Consider the following 18,311-nt stretch of genomic DNA (forward strand, 5'->3'; position numbering starts at 1 on the left):
TCCATCTTTTTTGCTTGGTATTACTGCTTAACCTGCTTTCTTCCTTCTCTTTCACCACGCTGCTCTCTATTGGACATCTGAAAGGTGGGGACGCATGCAACATGTATTCAAACAGTTTGACCTCCCCAGGTCCTTATCAGCCCCCCTATCCGCCCCCTGAACCCTCTGACCCTGAACATTGCCATGAAGACACCAGCCAGGAAGAGAGCTCCTCCTCCAAGCAGTCTGTCTGTTTTCAGAACAGTTGGCAGACAAAAAGCCAGGATCCTGAGACTTGGAGCAGTGTGGAGGAGGTACAGCCCTCCCCTCGAAAGCTCAAGTCCCGCAGTTGTGATGACTTACTCAGTGACGGCCATTCTGGTGGGCGTAAAGCCATCCGCTCGGAAAGTGCTGGGTCACTGGTTTGTGACGGGAATCCCTCAGGTTCAACTGGATCCACCTCCACTCGCTCATTGCCTCGCCCTCACCGGCGGCGGGCACATGATTCACCAGGGTTTCTCCAGCTCTATCGTAAGATGCATCAGATTGACCGTGCTCAGATCATCCCGTCTGAAGTCATCCGCTCTGTCCGTGCTCGCATCCTAGAGCTGGAGCGCCAACCTCACCTGCATCGGCATCGTTTCTCTCCTTGGGCACCGTCTTGGGGTGTAGAGGTGCCACGTGATATGGTGCCAAACCGCATTTCTGAATATGAGCGCCTTATTAAGAAGTCCAAATCCATGCCCAACTTGGGTGACAGTGAGGTGCCTTCAGGCACTACTACACCAGGTGGGTCATCATCTCGAGCGAGTAGTGGTGGTGGTGGTACACCCAGTTTTCCAAAACGTCGTTTTTCCATAGAATCTTTACTAGAGGAAGACAACAACGGCAACGGTGCAACAGTACCTCACACCATGGATCACTTACATCGACCTCGCAGCCCACCCGAGGGCCAGCCTCGGGTTGGGCCAGAGCCCAGCCGTGGGCGATCCTTTCCTGCTCCTCCTGTTCCCCAAGGCCCACAGGCCAACCCAGACTACTCCGACAGCGAACAAGACGCAGTTGCGTCAGACCTCAGTGACTTCATCCAGGTGGAGGGCTCCTCATTTTGCAGTGAGAGTGACTTTGACCATTGCTCACTAACCTCCTCTGAGAGCTTGTACGGCTCGACCACCCTCCACCACCATCACCACCTCCGTCATCACCACCACCACCATCACCACCACCACCCTGGTCACCAAAGTGTAGGCCAGAGCCAGGGCTACCAACACCGCCATCTCATCAGCACCTGCAAAGGCCGCTGCCCGGCCTCTTATACCCGTTTTACAACCATGCTTCGCCATGAGAGAGAACGAGCACGCCAGGAGCACCAGAGACCTTCGCAGCAGAGCCGCAGCAGCCATTCACAAATTCACAGTGCACAGTCCCAGCAAGCGATGTCCAAGCTGGCCTTCCTGGTCAGCCCAGTGCCTTTCCGCAGGAAAAAGGGCTCACCACCTACCTCGAGAAGAAGCAGTGGTGGCGGAGATCGAGGTAGCAGACCCAAGTCCAAACAGGCCATTTATGAAGCACTAGACGCAGCCTTGAGAGACATTTATGAGCACATCCAAACAGAAAGAGGCCACCGAGGAACCAGGGCACCTGATGGTAGCATCCTGAGGAGAATACTGGCCGAACTGCTCCCAAATGTGCCTGAACGAAGCTCCTCATTGCGCGGAAGGAGGGGGTGTTGGCCAGGCGGTCACTCCTCTACATCTTTGTACCCAGATGGGAGCCCCACTGGGTATGCCTCATATAGAGGGGATCCCTCCACACCACAGTTACAGTCACCACGGCTACAGTCACCAGTCAGTGCCTGTTACGGACGCCACTCAGATACTTCAAACAATAATGAATATGGAGAGGAGCAGGGCAATGGAAATGGTCTCTGTTATTCAGGTGGAGATAATACACATGTCACACTTCACATATGCACATGTGCACTTTGTCATGTAGCCAGTCCTCCCTACACATAGATGTTTTTATACACACATGGACATATTCATACTCCCAATATGCTTCCACATGCATTTACCTTAAAGTCTTGTCTTGTTGCCCTCTTCCCCTCATTTGTCAGTTATGACATCAATTACTGTTGTTTTTAAAGTGTATATGCAATTCAGTAAGATCTGTTTACTGTAAATTCTCAAGTAAAACCTGCTTTAAATTTATGGTCTTTAAGGCGTTAAATTTGAAACATTACAGAAAGTCCTGACATTGATTGGGCAATACCTTAAAACTGGGGTATTGTGCTAATTTCAAGCTTCAAATTTCACTCTGTGATACCTGTGGAGTAGCTTAGCATAATTTACAGTTTAAAAAACTCATTTTTCTCACGCTCTGTCCCTTTAAGAAACCCCGCCCTTACAAGCCCACTTTCTTCTGATTGGCCAGCTCTCCGAAGTCTGCTGAGGCTGCACTTTGTGACATCACAAATTGCAGCGTGTAGAAAAAACTGTGTGAAACCTGGCGTTCACAGCAGCCTGCTGAGAAGCCTGGGGATTACTCCAACATACTTTTACCTACAGATTTGAAACTTCACCCACATTTAGTGTGGACATCCAACATTGTAACGTTATATATATGACGATACTCCCTCTTTAATCCTAAATAAAAAATGGCAAAGTACAGACATCTTGAACTATACAGTGAGAAGTAAATATAAGGAATATCAGAGCAAGAGAATGATACGGGTGATAAGACTTATAAGGTGATAAGCAGTCAAAGAAAACAGGGAGGCTTCTTACAGTATTGAAAGTGATAAAAAAGCAAAAGAAATGAGTCTCAAATACAGTTCTGCCCTTGAGATTAAGACATATTTGAGATTTACAGTAAGTTTTCTCTGGTTGGAGAAAATAAATGTGGATTTTCCTTTGTTTTACATCTGTTTATTGTTTTGTATGTATTATTTGTCTTTTTGCAGATTGATTTCTGAACTCATTTTATTACCCCACAGTCATTCTTTCCCTGAAGCCATCTGCTTGTATGTTCACTGGTTTTGAATGGTTAATCATATTTTTTGGACTGTATTCCTCCCAGTTTCAGTTTGTGTTTTTCTGCAGGTTTGCATGTGTCATATTGTGGGAGTCACAAACGCCTTGTGATTTTTACTGTGAAATTGAAATAAAACACATATTTTTGACTCTGAGCTTTTCATTCCCTCATTTACCTGTTGGAATGGCATCATCATTTTACCATTCAGTGTTTTCCCAAAGCACGTTTTTGTTTTTTAGCATGCATGTGACCCAGTTGTGTTTCCTATTAGGACTACTGTGACCCTTTTTTATGTGTCTCTGCTAATCATAGACCAGGATGTCTCCAGGAGTTATTCCACTATGGATGGACGCCACACACCCCAGAGTAGAAGGCCTACTCCAGACAGAGAGGTACAGCATAGAAGCAGATTGCTAGTAGTCTCAATACGTCCACTTTAATAATGGCACTAATAGCTCATCATTTTTTTTAATTATTCAGAAGTAACACTTTTTTTTTTTTTTACAATTGTTACCAATACAATTATACCACTGCACAGTTTCATTAAAAAGCTGTTTTTTACGTTTTGCCTGGTAATGCTTGCCGGCTTTCTCTCTCTTCACTCTCATCTCCCAGGTCTCCCATAAACAGATGACACAACTTATTCTGTTCTCTCTCCTCCATCAGAAACAGCCTGCGAGAGCCATTTATGATTTTAAGGCACAAACAGCTAAGTGAGTACAGTAAATGCACCGTGCACGCACAGGGACGCCGAGCATGAACGCCTAACTGCGTGTCCACACATCTCGACTCATTGCATTCAGTGTTATGATCTCAGATTCTTCAGCATTTCTTGCATAAAGTCTCTTTTGCTTTCTGAGATAACGTCACTGCCACATCTTACCTCCACAGCTGTAATTGATTCATTTCATGCAGTTTAAATATATGCATGAATAACACTGATATCTGCTGGTCTTGACTATCTTTCATCTTGCTTCAGTGGCTGTCGTTCTTTAGCTGTTGACATGAAATGCGCTCTGCTGGTTGAAGAGGTCTGTTCGCGTCTTCTTCAAACCTTCAAATGGCTGGCACTTTGATGACATTAATGTGTTGCAGGGAGCTGACATTTAAAAAGGGTGATGCAGTGAACATCATCCGCCAGATAGACAACAACTGGTACGAAGGAGAGCACCGTGGGCGGGTTGGCATTTTCCCCATGTCATATGTAGAAGTAAGTATGCAACTGATGAATGCTTTGTAAGTGCTGTAGATGTGGACCATTTTCTGTGCAATATGTAATTTCCTTCCCTCTTTAACACATATTTACTTCACACATAAACAGAAGATGCCGTCCTCAGAGAAGCAGCAGCCGATCCGTCCTCCTCCGCCAGCACATGTCAGAGAGATCGGAGAGGCAGTCGCTCGCTACAACTTCAATGCTGACACTAATGTTGAGCTCTCTCTCAGAAAGGTAGGCTCTTTATTGTTTGTGTGTAAATGAAAAGCTTGACCAATAAAATTCTGGGCTGAAACTTCAAATTTCAGTGTTTTAAGTAGACTTGGGTGAAATTATTCAGAAAGTGTTCTCAAGTTATCGAGAAGTGGTAATCATCCAGATCGGTCAAAACATGAAAATCAAACTTACAAAGTTCCCAAAGTTACTGACATGTAAGGCAGCTTTAAGCTGCTTTGATTGCCTAAAAAATGTTCACAGTGGATACAAGTGTGGCATGTATTAAGGTCTTTTCAGACATAGGGGTGACACCTGCGTACCCGCTTGGATCTGGTCTGACTGCACTCCTCACGTGAATACACAGGCACATAAACGCTTCGCGAGTAAACGCCAGGTGCGCTATGTGTGGTAACCATGGAAACGGCTTCTGTGCACTACTGTATCCTTGCTGGTACAACTGTATTTTTTCTATAGGCTATAACAACTAGCTAAATTAGCGTAGTTGTAACTTAACCATTGTAACAAATGAGATGGTGACCTAACTAAAACCAACTTACTTAACGCGTAGCCTGGTTAAAACTAACCTTACATTATCTGATGCATCAAGTCTTGAGCTGATGCTCTGCCATGCAAAGGCCCTCCTGTTTATGTCCTGGTAACTGTTTACAAAGTGCTTATATATCTCCGGGAACTCGCATACAGCAAGGATCAGCATCTCATCCATTGTGATTTTTGTGGTTACTACTGTGCATCATGTAGAAAAAAGTTCAAGAACTTTCAGCTCTGGCAGTGGGTGGGTGTGTGCATGACACAAGCACGACCACACCAATTTCACGGGGTTGCGCCTGCTTGTCGCTCCGCCCGTGCCTCCCTACCTGCTTGAAAATGAATTACTAGGTGCATCAATCGCCCCCTGTCTGAAAAGACCTTTACTGTGGACGTTTGTTCAATGTAACTCTTCTGTTTTGCAGTGTAAAAGCATGTGTATATTTGTGGTGTGTTGCTCGTCTGTAGGGTGAGCAAGTAATCGTGCTAAGGCAGGTGGACCAGAACTGGTACGAGGGGAAGATCCCGGACACAACCAAACAGGGCATCTTTCCTGTGTCATACGTTGACATCGTCAAGCGCTCTCCCTCTAAGGGCTCCACCCACCACATAGACCCACATGGTTACCCTGGCAGCAGGACACCAAGCTCTACACCCATCAAGGTAGGGCAATTACCAATGAAAAACCGATAACAAAAAATTATTTTAAACTCTGTATATATTGATATATATATATATATATATATATATATATATATATAAGGCCTATTAAACATCTTCAGTATCTTGTTGCACTAAAAGTTTCTTGTTTAGTTAAACAAAAGTCTGAATTTCCTTTAATAAATAAGTAAATGCATCATCAGCGTAAGGGCGTATATACATTTCATAAGCTCTGTTCAGCTTTCTCCTGTTCTGGTTTTATAAATTCCACTCTTCCTTTCTTTTTCACTTTACCTTCATGAAGCCTTTCTACCATCTACTTTCATCCTCCACCCCTCGTGACCTCCCCTTCCCTCACCCCCCAGTGAAAAGGCATGACCTACAAGCCATCACCAGCGAGTGGCTATCCCTTACAATGGACACATCGGTGTCCACTCCAGCACGCTCACTCACAACCACCCCTATACCCCCCACACCACCCCCCCTCCCCACAGATTTTGCACCTTTCATAAAGACTCAGGAGCCTAAGGCACCCTCCCCTGCACCTTCACATAGAGGCTTCGCCCTGCCCCCCCAGACCTTTTCCAGAACGCCTCCTTTGAAAGAAGGGAGACATGGTTTAGGTCACACCCCGGCAGCCCAGCTTTTCTCCCAACCACCACTTCCTACTCCTCCTCCACCCCCTCCTCCTCCCCCTCCCCCTCCTCCTCCTCCTCCTCCTCCTCCTCTTCCTCCACTTCCTCATTCTTCATTTACCTCTCCTTCACTTCAAAAGACTGGCAAAGGAATAGGCCATACATTACACATTTCAAAGCCAGAGGTTTTTTTATCCTGCGCAGTGCCCGAGCGAATAAAGTCACCTACACAGGTTCCCCTGCAGCACGAGGTTAAAGTGCCAGTAGACAACAGCAGCAAAATCCCTGATGTTGAGCTGCAAGTTAAAGATCCTTATGACGACCTGCTGTCCTTGATTCTGGAGGATTTTTCCAGTCCGGACAAATTTGACACTTCAAGATTGTCTGCAGTAGTTTCCCAACCAGCTCCACCTACCAGTAAATCTCAGAGCAAGTTTAAGCTAAGAGCAGAAGAACCCCATCAGTCAACAGTAAAACCACCAGCAGTCACTCCAGCCAGTGACTCAGCAGGCAGCGTTTGGTTAGAGGCGCACTTTCACAAGCCGGTGACGATGGAGCCACTTCAGATTAATTTGGGAGAGCAGTCAAAAACTCTGAATGAACCGCAAGTCGAGTCTCAGAGACCACCATCGGTGAAAGGAAGGGGATATACAGAGTTGTTCATTGAGGAAGATGATGACACTAAAGAGGACACAGAGGAGGTCGCTAAAGATTTTAATGAGAGACTGAGTCCACAGGTAGAGCATGGTGTGAGCTGCATCTGTTGAAATGCTACAGGGCCCTGGAAGGGAGAGGGGGGGAATAGTTTGAATCTTTATTAAAGTAGACCTAAGTTTGTGTTCTCTTATAAAAGTTTGATACCACGTTCACTGTACTTGAGGCACTTATGATACAGCACAGTCGTCTACATTGACAAAATGTAAATCATTGAATCATGATGAGTGGAAGTAGAACATATTGTACATTATAGTTCTTCCACTTCAATGGGAGATTGATAGTGTTTGATTGCTGCGTAGCCTCCATTAGCCACGCATTGACATAAATCACCATTTTGGTGGTTCCATTAGAGAAGTCAAGGAAATGTCACTGTGTACCCCAGATCATTTATTCTAAAATTAACTTTATATAAGACAGCTGTATTCATAAAACATGACAATGATAAGGTTGTTGGTTATAATACGGCATCATTATTACATCATTCTGACGACAGCTTCTGCTCTGCTGAAAGAAAGCTGTCTCTGTATCGCGAGCGAGCATGTTTATTACCCTTTTTGGGCCACTTTTACCAAAAATATGAGTGTGCATGACCGATGATAATCCGGCACTTTTAGGGCCTCCATTAAAGCCGTTTTAGCCCTGCAGAGCCCACGACCTCAATTTCAGAGTGCTTCTTACCGGCGCTTACTGTTGCTAGGTTACGAAAGTTGTCTGGCGACACTTCCGCTTCCCTTGACTGTTAAGTCTGTTTTAAATTGCTCTGTATGCGTAATATTTTCTTTTATTCAAGGAAATTTTACAAAGAAAACAATAAATGGAGGAAAGGAATGGTGTCCTGTCATTAGCAGCAGCTCTAGACCTGGAAATTGTACCTTCGAAAAAACAAAAGCATTAGCTTCTCCTCCGCCAATGTTGTTGACAAAAGCTGTGTCCCAATCCAGGGGCTGCAGCCTTCAAGGGCCATATATGAAGGCCAATTGCGTCACAGGCACATCGAAGGCTGTCCCAATTTGAAGGCTCCTTCAGATGTGCCCTTCAAATGTGTCCTTCGTTTCCTGGGCCACGAAGGATCCATCGGGTGCAACGTATCCCAAGATTCATAGCGCGCCAGTTCAAACGAGATGGCGGACTCTTAATAGGCCGAGGAATACACTTTTAAATGTAGTCTAGTAATCTAGTTAGCCTGCTAGCTACCTGTTGCTAGGCGACAGGAGCAGTGTTTGGTGACGCAAACAGGAAATGTTCCATAGACCAGACCATCTCATTTCAGTTCCGCTTTAACGGCCTAAGCCGGCTATGAAAGTCCTCCATAGACCACCTCCTTCGAAGGCTACAGCCCCTGGATTGGGACACACCTAGTGTTAATATCTGAAGTACCGCCCCTTTTTGATTTTGATTGGTCTGTGATGGAGTAGTGACAATGACGAGCGCAGCGGTGTTCCATCAGTTGAACTATTTTTAACTGAGATCACAACAACTAAAAACAGCTGACAGCAGAGGTGTGTTTGTGCTGAGGACGCTGAGCGCTGAAAACTGCGTTGATTTTGTACAGAAAATAGGTGCTGCCTGCTCAAAAACAACGCCCTTCATTTGAATTCAATTCAATTCAAGATCTTTATTTGTCACATGCTCAGATGGGCAGTGAAATGCAAAGGCTGTATCACAAGGCCATTCAATAAAACCCGTGAGCATAACTCCGCGTCCCTTCCAGGGCTCCATAAAACAGCCATATTCAGCCATCAGAATATATTAAAAAAACGCCCTCTATGATTCAGCCTCATAACTGATGTGTGTGTCATTACCTCCATAGGCCGATGTCCCTCCTTCCACTCTGACACAGCTCCCTCCCCCCGGCCTCCCCTCACCCTCGCCACAACCAGCTCTAACCTCATTACCTCCTCATGCCTCTCCCTCTTCTGCTGCCGCTCCTTCCTACCCTCCTGTCTCCCTGTCACACCAGCATGATCGTGCCCCCATCCCTCCCTCTCCCCCGGTCTCCCCTCGACCATCCCTTCCTCGCCTCATGACATCGCCGCTACCTCCAGTGTCTCCGTCTCCACCTGTCTCACCACCTCCCCTCCACTCCTCTCACCCCTCTCCAAATGTTCCCTCACAGCACTCTGTCTCAAGCTCTCCCTGTCTCTCTCGTGCTGTCGCGTCCTGCCACGACTCGGATTCGCCTATTCCCCTCCCTGCCGCGTTTCCCCCTAAACCTCCCTCTCCTCCCCTCGCTAGCCCACGCTCTCCCCCCACTATCCCCCATCCAGGACGTTGGTCTCCCAAGGTGAAGGTAAAGCTGGAATGCGGAGATAATGGCTTTGAGTTAGATTAGGTTTGTGGTGCCAAGGACTGTGACAGAAATGATCTTGTAATAACCTTCTAAAACTAACATTAGTGCAGCTGTTTGAGCAGATAATGGACAACATATTAATCCTTTGTGCTGTACATGTGGGAATAAGGCATGTTTTTCTCATTGTTAATCAACTATATGTAGATTTGGACTGTCGGTTGGACTAAAATACAGTCAAATGGGCTGTGGTTTAGTGTGATGAGCGTTTTTTGGGGCTTTTTATGGATCAAAATTTGTCAACAGATTAACTGATATGTCAAATAATCATTAGTTGTAGACATGGCTGAGTCAGCTTTGTCTTTCCTACACTAACACCGATCAGCCATAACATTATGACCGCTGACAGGTCGAGTGAATAACATTGATTATCTCGTCACAATCAACTCTGTCAGTGGCTGGGATATGTGAGGCAGCAAGTGAACATTTTTGAACATTCAAAGTTGATGCGTAGGAAGCAGGAAAAGTGGGCAAGGATGTGAGCAACTTTGACGAGGGCTAAATTGACCCTTCACTAAGTCCCGCCCCCCCCCCCCCCCCCCCCCCTTGGTTACTGTTGCTACACCTGTCAAGTTGTCGCATGTTAATATTCTGGCGTTTTCAACTATAACAGTGAGAGATGTTCCAAGTGAAATAATAGCAAATTTATGAAAAAAATAGTTCCCAAATGTCAGAGAGAAGTCGACAGAAAGGACGATGATACGCATTTGAAAGCTGCATCCTGAATATAATCTGTCAGCGGAGTGTTGAGAATGAAGAGGGCCTGAAAATCGAGGGAAAGGAAAAACAGTCCCAATGCAAGCGTCAGGCACCCCACGTCTTGACACTTCATGTTACGGACAATCATATACAGGAACAATGTTCTTGCACAGCAGGGTAAGTCAATATATTGTTTATTTAAGCTAATTTAGTTAGTAGTTATTAGTTTAGTTTTGACTCCATATAACTTCATTATCTGATATGTTTTAGCCCATTGCTAGCAAAACTAAATTAAAGCGCGTCAGGATATTGCTCGCATATCGCTAGCTTGATCCATCCACTGGCTCTCCTAAAGGCTCAACAGGGAAGAGCAACAAAGTCCTGTACAAGTTTGTCACAACAACGGCACAAACCAAGCGACGGTAAAAATAAAGGCTGTGTCGACATCATCGGTGCTGGTGGCGAAGGTCAGACAGGATCGCAAGCGGAGACCAGCTGACTGTCTTCCACAATGTTTAATCTGTGTCCGACATCTCTCCTCTCGAGTTTTTTGCTTCGGAAAAGCGAAAATCTGCTATCTGCTGTCGGACTTGCAGATTCTATATGCACACCGTTTCAGCACTTGTCTTTGTTCGGAAAGCTTGACAGGCCTCCGGCGCCCTGGTTACGGTTGCTAACGTAGGATTGGACAGTAGCCATACCTTAGCACACCTTCAGAGGTCTGGTGGAGTCCATGCCTCGATGGATCAGGGCTGTTTTCAGGTGCTCATCATGTTATGGCTGATCGGTGTATATTGTACGCTATTGTGTAAGACAAAATACTTTCATGTAAGTGTGTGTTGCTCGTGTTGGTTGCCTGTGGTGTGTTTAGGAGGATGTTCATCGGTATGTTGACTGATGATGTTTCACAGCATGGTTTGTAGGCCTTGTATTTTGTGTGCCGAGCTCACAGTGAAGTTTGCTGACTATCTAAGATCATCGGTGTGTTGCCTCTGGTCTTTGTGCCTGTTAAGCAGGATCCAGTTGTTGGTGGTAAACCTCCTCGTAGTCCCATCTTGTCCCGGAGGTCCTATCTGTCCCCCATTAGAGGTCGAAGGGTAGGGGGGCATGTCTTCATTCATCCATGCTCTGACTGTTCTTTTGTCTCTGTGAAGGAAAGACGTCTTTAGATATAACCACATCATTCATGACTGATCAACACATGAATGCTGCTTTTTAGATTCACTGTTAATTTCAAGGATGAACTGTATTTTGCTGAATCAATGTTTGGTTGGTTCCGTTTTTCTTGTTTATTTCAAAGGAGTTGGTCCTTCTTCAGGGTATGAAATTATACCTTATTTATTAGAGGCAACATGATATAAATGTCTCCGTTCAACCTCCTCAAAGGCTAAACAAAAGCCAACAAATACCACATATTGACTCTCTTTCTGTCTGTCTGTGTGTTTCTGTCTCTCTCACAGCGTTTAGTACAGGATGCACTCCAGGGTGGAGGAGATCCGTAAGTGATTTATGTTATTATTCCAGATTTGTTATCGCTCCATTGATTTGCTTTTATCCTATAAAGAATAAATCTCTCTTTAATAAACTGTAGGCATAGCAAGGTATAAAATATGTGTTACATTTGCTTTATCGGTATATAACATCTAAACACAAACAGATAACAGAGAGAATACTGGATAAAGGAGAGAAAAGCAAAGGTGATCATAATAAACAACAAAAAAATGCATCATTTTCATTGAGGACCCTGGGTGTAGGTTCAACATTGTTTTTTCTCACACAGGTTCCAGGCCGTGTACAACTACCTGCCTCGCAACGAGGACGAGCTGGAGCTGAGGGAGGGCGACATCGTGGATGTGATGGAGAAGTGCGATGATGGCTGGTTTGTTGGTAAGAGGAGGGACTACTCATTACTAAGTCTATCAGAAAATTAGCTTAGTCATTGTCCCGTTACTTCCTTAGAAAAGAGACAATCTTACATAATGTAGGAGAATGATTTTTACTTTTCATCAGACGGGAAGGAATGAAGTCAGTAAGAGCCAACAAACAGCTTCAAGTGTGATCGGACACTGGTGCTGACAGGCAGTGCACAGGGCGTTTTTTTTTCTATAATAATCATTAACAGGATCAACAAGGTCAATACAGTCATCATCATCATCATGAATATCCTAATCAACATCAACAACATCCTCAATGTCATCATCATCAATAGCATCAATATTATTAATTGCAGAGGTGTTCATAAAGAGCTGGGTCTTTAGCTTCTTCTTAAAGGTGAAAGGGACTCTGTGGACCGAATGGAGTTTGGTAACTCATTCCACCACCGGGGGACGACTGAGGAGAAGATTCTAGTTAGAGACTTAGATTACTTTTGCGTTACCAAAAACTCTCTTTGCGACTTGTGACCCATGTCGGTTATATTGTCAGGACAGCGTCTAGCCTACTGTACGTTTGTATTGACTCTTCCGTCATTGCTTCGCCTAGTTTACGGCCCATAATCTGTAACTCTGCAGCCTAATTACAGGAACGACAGACGCAATACAACCTTTACAGCTCTTTATTATGCTACAATAATAACAGTAACAATGACTTTATTGATCCCCAAAGGGGAATTCACTTGTCTGGCATCTCATCTAACAATCTGACAGCAAAGTGGGCAGAGGCATACAGTATTAGGCACAGCCAGTGTTTAGTCGAGCTCTTCGCAGCCGACAAGCACTTATCCTCCAGACACAGCTTACATTTCACTGCCATGTTGTTCTTGTCCCTTTCACCCAAAAACTCAGAGTAATGGGAATATTTCCACAAAGTAAAGGCTGTCCTCTCTGACACCTCGAGTTGAATTAGATTGCTATGCATGCGCACTGACACAACTGTGTTTACCTTCTGCTGGTACGCAGCTACCGGTCAAGAAGCAGGAGAGAAACTTTTTTTGTGGCAACTAAAGGAAAGGGGAAATACGGAATACTTATGACTTACAGAACTAACATGTTACGTTACTGGCTGCAACAAAAAAGAAATCCGAGTACTCTAACCGATTACTTTGTAACGCGTTAGCTCCAACACTGCTGTTCATCCATTAAGTAACCTTTTCAGAATCAGAAGAACGAGTCATATTGGTAGGGTATACTGACAAATACAAATAGTTTGTAGCTCTTATTAAGCTCATTAGTACACAGTGTTTAGACCAAATGCACAGGAAGAGACTGATAGCAAAGATAGCAAAGAAACATTTACAGCAATGTTCTTACTTTTAAGGTACTTTAACAAACTATTTCCATTTCATGCTTCATTTACACTCTCGGTTTACTGTTTATTGTGTACATTTAGCTAAAACTAATGGAGCCAAATAAAGCAGTCCCGCTATGAGACCTGCTTTAATTCAGGTTACAATGTTCATATTTTATTTAAACTGTTTTAGAGAGGCGTGGATTTAACTTCATGAGGATGTAGGTTGTGGTGTGTTTAAATTGATTTGCATTGTGAAGAAGGCTGTTGCTGTTATTTTGTCTACACTTGTTATAAATGGGGTGGTGAAAGATGGAGAAACACCATACTTCTTTACACCATTAAATATATCTATTATACAGGCAATATTTATACTACAAATGAACTCTATATACAGATAACTTAATTAGCTGTGTTTAAACAGGGTGTATGGTCTGGTTGGCACAATTCTTTCAAGGTTCTTTGCAAATATCAACAACAATCTGAGACCACTAGATGGTGCTGTGGTCGCACCATGTATCTGTAACCTGGAGTCAGCCTCACTCTGCACAGCTGAGCACAGTTTACGTCTGTTTCCCATTTTGATCTTTATAGTCTTATTTTACGGTCTATTCTGAAAACTTTTGCCCTTAAAGTTGTTTCAGTTTGATCTCCAGGTTTGGCTGATCTCCAGGCTGCACCGAGCTGGAACAATATTAGTAACAGCTAATACTGCTGCCAAGTTCCGTCCAGAAATACAAGCACTGACCGTTTCATTTTATTGCTCTTTGTTTTTCAAGGGACCTCTCGGAGGAGCAAGTTGTTTGGAACCTTCCCAGGAAACTACGTGAAGCAGCTATAATGATGATTCCAGACTCCCCCTCTGGCCCCGCCTCTTTCTGTGACACCTTCATCGCCCCCCCAGCACAGCACCCGCAGGACACCTGGTCCGCCAAGACTGGTCGCACACTTCTGTGTTTGCCTGTATGTGTGGCTGGTCAGCTTCACACAGACAGAACATTTAGCTCTAACTAGCCATCTTTAATGGAAGACTTCTATGAGATAATGTTGTTTTTTTAACCTATCTTCTTATTTTTCTATCGAGGAGAACCCAAACTTTGTGCTCCAGTCAGTGACCTTTAACTTTTGACAGTGATGGAAAGAAATCAAAGGAACTTTGCAATCACTCACTGACAGAAAAAAGGGCACAGCCGCGATGCTTTTCTTTCTGTTAAAGAGCAGTAAGAACACCGTGATCCCCTTTTTTTATTTCTCTTCAGAATCTCACATTCATAAACACTTGTTACATTTCATTTCAGTGTTCAATTCACAGACATCCCCAAAGACACGCAGTGCAGAGAGTGTTGTAAAAACAGTATTCTGTCAGCAGGATGTGTGTATATGATTGAAGGGATTGCAGCCGTGCAGCAGATGTTTTCAGGTAAAGGATGTTAGTTACATGTGGAAAAGATGTTCATGCATCAATGTAATGTGTGAACCAAGGTATTGATTGGTCGATGAGAATTTGGGTGTAGATTTGTCCTTAAATCATTTATTATTAAAGTGGTAATCTCAAAGATCTCAGTTTCGTTCTCTTTGGCGGCACCTATGGTGATAAGCGATATTGCAGGAGCCCATTTCAAAGATATCCAGACAGTGTTGCATGTGTGACGTCCACGGTTGGCTCCGGTTGTAACTCTTGATTTTCCTCGCTGACGGTCGCTTTCCTTTTTAGACTGTTTGCTTCATCTGAGCGTCGAGTTTGTTTCTTTTTCTTCGGATTTTCACTTATTTTTGAAGTTGTATTTGTAGTCATCCATCTTTTCTCTGTTTGAATAACAGCCTCTTAGCTCCGCCTACCCTCTCTTAGAGACCAACCACTGCTGGCTGATGGAAAACGCGGCACTAACTGGGCGCCGCTTGTGTTTTTTTTTCGCCAAAGTCGCACCCAGTCTGTAACACTGCAAATGCAAAGGCTTTCATCAGTGGGCGCTCAATCACCGCTACTTCATCCGGCGATAGATAGAGACTTAACAGACATTTATTTAAATGAAAATCTTTGAGATTATCACTCTAAGCAATTATTTTAAATATTGCAAATAAGGGCGTGTGAAAGGAATATCACCGACACACTGTCGTCCATGCTGTCTAAACGTAACCCCTTAGATTTAACATGCAAGTTAAGAAATACACAAACATGTTTGTTGTTCATCTTCACACTAGGATTGATGCACTTTAACCAAACTTTAACACCATTTTGTTTGTTTTATCTCAAAATTTCACTTTCACACCAGAGGAGAATACGGCTGCGAGGCTTTCGATGTAAATTGATCATGTTTGAAAAGTGTATGCAAAAAGGTTACCGACCTTTTAGGTATTATATTTATTAGAGGACAAGTGCTGGTCAAACTGACGAAACACGTTGCTTTTTTAATCTTCTTTCAACAACTCACATTTGAAGGATTCTTATTTTATTGTCCACACGAATAACAAGATATTTTTATGGGCTGTGATTATGCCAAGTGTCATGTTTATGTTGAATTATTTAAGTCAGATACCGGATGAAATGGCATTTTATCGTGAACATTTTCCACTACACTTTGGTGGCATCTTTTATCTGTGTTGTCAGAGAGTGTGTCACTGTTTCATGTAGTTACAAACTATTAGGATTATTGACAATGTCCATGTTATCTCGTCATGCTCAGTGAATATTTGAATGATTTTTGTTTATTCTCATTTAACATGTTTCACATAGGATGGACACTGACGTCAAAACAATTGTTAAAGCACCTTAAGATATATTTTGTTTTCTCATTCACGCTTCATACGTCACCCTCTGTCATCCACTGTTTGAGCTGGAGTGAGAACACTTTTTTTTTGTGTGTATGTGTGAGTGTGTGTTTTGTAAGTCTTTTGTATGAGAGCTGTAAAATGGCCAACATCCACTTTGCTTTATAAAGTCAGCTTTTTCTCACCCACCATCACATTTGGTTTCCTCTCCTTTCTTTCTTCACGTTCTTCATCAGTGGTGCTACTTTACACCTTTTCAATCTTATTGTTACAGTAGCCGGGCGCATAGGCCTGTTTTCTCCAGTTATCTGTTGTTTTAGGAGCCAGTGACGTATTTAAAACTGAAGTTACTGTAGGTAGAGTGAGTAGAGTTGGGGACTGCTGCCTTACATCCAACTCACTAATTTAATAGCCATGTATATGTAAACCTCTTCTGTGATGCAAAAAATTAATTTATGCATATATAGCGTAGAAAACATCAGGAACGTGTTTGAAAGTGTGCACAGAGATGATCACAAACAGTGTTGAGACAAACTTTGATACAACTTTAGAACAGATTTGGATTGAAGACATGAATTTGGATCCTGATATGTTTATACATGTACTGAAAATGTAAATCTTATATGTTATTCATGCACACTCTTGGACCTTAGTATTTCTACAGTATCTTAGCATTTGTTGGATGATTTTATGGGGCTGTATTGCTAATAAAATCCAGCTGGTAGATGAAATATTTCACATTATTTTCTCCTTTAAGCTAAAAAGAAGCTCAGAAAAGCTCGTTTTTGATGTTCAGCGTTTTCAGCGGAAATAGTTAAGCTTATGGAACACCGCCGCGCTTGTCACTTCTCCGTCACCCTCCAATCAAAATCAAGAAGGGCGGGACTTCATATATAATTTTTGTCAACAACAATGGCGGATCCTTTCGCTTTTTTTTCGATTTTCCAGGTGTAGAGCTGCTGCTAATGCCAGGACACGATTCCTTTCCATCGTTTTTATTTTTTCTTTGTAAAATAAAATTGAATCAAACCAAATATTGAGCGTACAGAGCAATTTAAAACAGACTTAACGATCACTACAGGGAAGCGGAAGTGCCGCCAGAAAACTTTTGTAACCTAGCAACAGTAAGTGCAGGCGAGAAGCGCTCTGAAATTGAGGTCGTGGACGCTGCCAACGCAAATTACGCCATGGATACAGGCCCTAAAGCGACACTGCGGAGTTTCTGACCCCTTTCCTGACCCTATTTTCTTACCAATTTAAAAGGTAACCTGAGACACATACACTTCCTCTCTATTTCACACAATTCCACATGAGACAGTCAAACAAAACTGTTTGACTTCTAAAAACCCCACAGAGACACATGGTTTCTTTATAAAACATGTTGTGCTGCTGTTAAAGTGTAACAGCAGAAAAGCACCTGAAAATCATGTTATTACTGACCTAATTGTAGAAAATACCAAACTAGGCTTTGCAGGGTACCTCCAAATTTAAAATGTTTCATTGATACACTCAGCTAATCTGTGTTAAAAGTTACATATGTCAATTTGAATGTAGGCAACAAGTCTCTTTTGCAGAAGGTAATTACTGCACCATATATGTATTCTATATATAAGATGAGTTTATATGAACACAGGCAGACTTTTACAGCGCTGTCCAGAGAGAGAGAGAGAGAGAGAGAGAAAGTTTGTAGTTTCAATACATCATCATCAACTTCCCTTATTTGTCAGTGGGTTACATCATCATGGTAACTGCAGAAACAAACCATTATTATGGTCAACTTTAAATTACTCGCACGGAACAAGAGTTTCAACGCTCAGCGCAGATGATGGATATTGTGGTGTAATTCTTAATGTGCGCACTTGTTTTAACTGGCGCTTAACTATAATTTACATGATGGAAACATACCCTGCACAGATTTAGAGCCTGTCAGAGCTGACTTAAATTAACAGGCCAGACTCACAGTTTGTTGATGAAGTGATTTAGTGAAGCCTTAAGCAGGTTTTTGTAGGCTAAAGGAAATCTGTCAGAGATTAATAATAACTTAAAAACAGGCCTCGTTTCTGGTATAAAAACAGAACATGTGAAGTAATGTGCTGAGATGTTCTGTTGACAAATTTGGGGTAAAGAGTCCTGGCTGGGTCCCATCCAGATCAATAGTAGCTGGAATGTTCCTGTGGGACGTCCAGGGCCTCCGAGTGGAGCTGCGCCTCCAGACCAAATAAGGACAGGAGCAGCAGGACCCGTCAACCGGAGCAAGATGAGGCCAGCC

At 43.3% G+C, this 18,311-nt stretch overlaps 1 protein-coding gene across 1 annotated transcript in view; it reads left to right on the top strand.

Moving 5' to 3' along the window:
• sorbs2a (sorbin and SH3 domain containing 2a) overlaps positions 1–16,773 on the top strand; it is a 41,419-nt gene extending 24,646 nt beyond the window's left edge. The window contains exons 17-25 of the mRNA XM_069666608.1: positions 85–1,917; positions 3,325–3,404; positions 3,628–3,725; positions 4,108–4,222; positions 4,334–4,480; positions 5,459–5,653; positions 11,509–11,546; positions 11,829–11,935; positions 14,053–16,773. Coding sequence (XP_069522709.1) covers positions 85–1,917; positions 3,325–3,404; positions 3,628–3,725; positions 4,108–4,222; positions 4,334–4,480; positions 5,459–5,653; positions 11,509–11,546; positions 11,829–11,935; positions 14,053–14,114 — 2,675 coding nt within the window. The 3' untranslated portion in view covers positions 14,115–16,773. The remainder of the gene's footprint in view (positions 1–84; positions 1,918–3,324; positions 3,405–3,627; positions 3,726–4,107; positions 4,223–4,333; positions 4,481–5,458; positions 5,654–11,508; positions 11,547–11,828; positions 11,936–14,052) is intronic.
• The last annotated feature ends 1,538 nt before the right edge of the window (positions 16,774–18,311 follow it).

This window comes from Semicossyphus pulcher, unplaced genomic scaffold (genome assembly GCF_022749685.1).
Source record: "Semicossyphus pulcher isolate SPU_LCO1_2020_fin unplaced genomic scaffold, fSemPul1.0.p SCAF_17, whole genome shotgun sequence".
In the NCBI taxonomy this organism is placed as follows: Eukaryota; Metazoa; Chordata; class Actinopteri; order Labriformes; family Labridae; genus Semicossyphus; species Semicossyphus pulcher.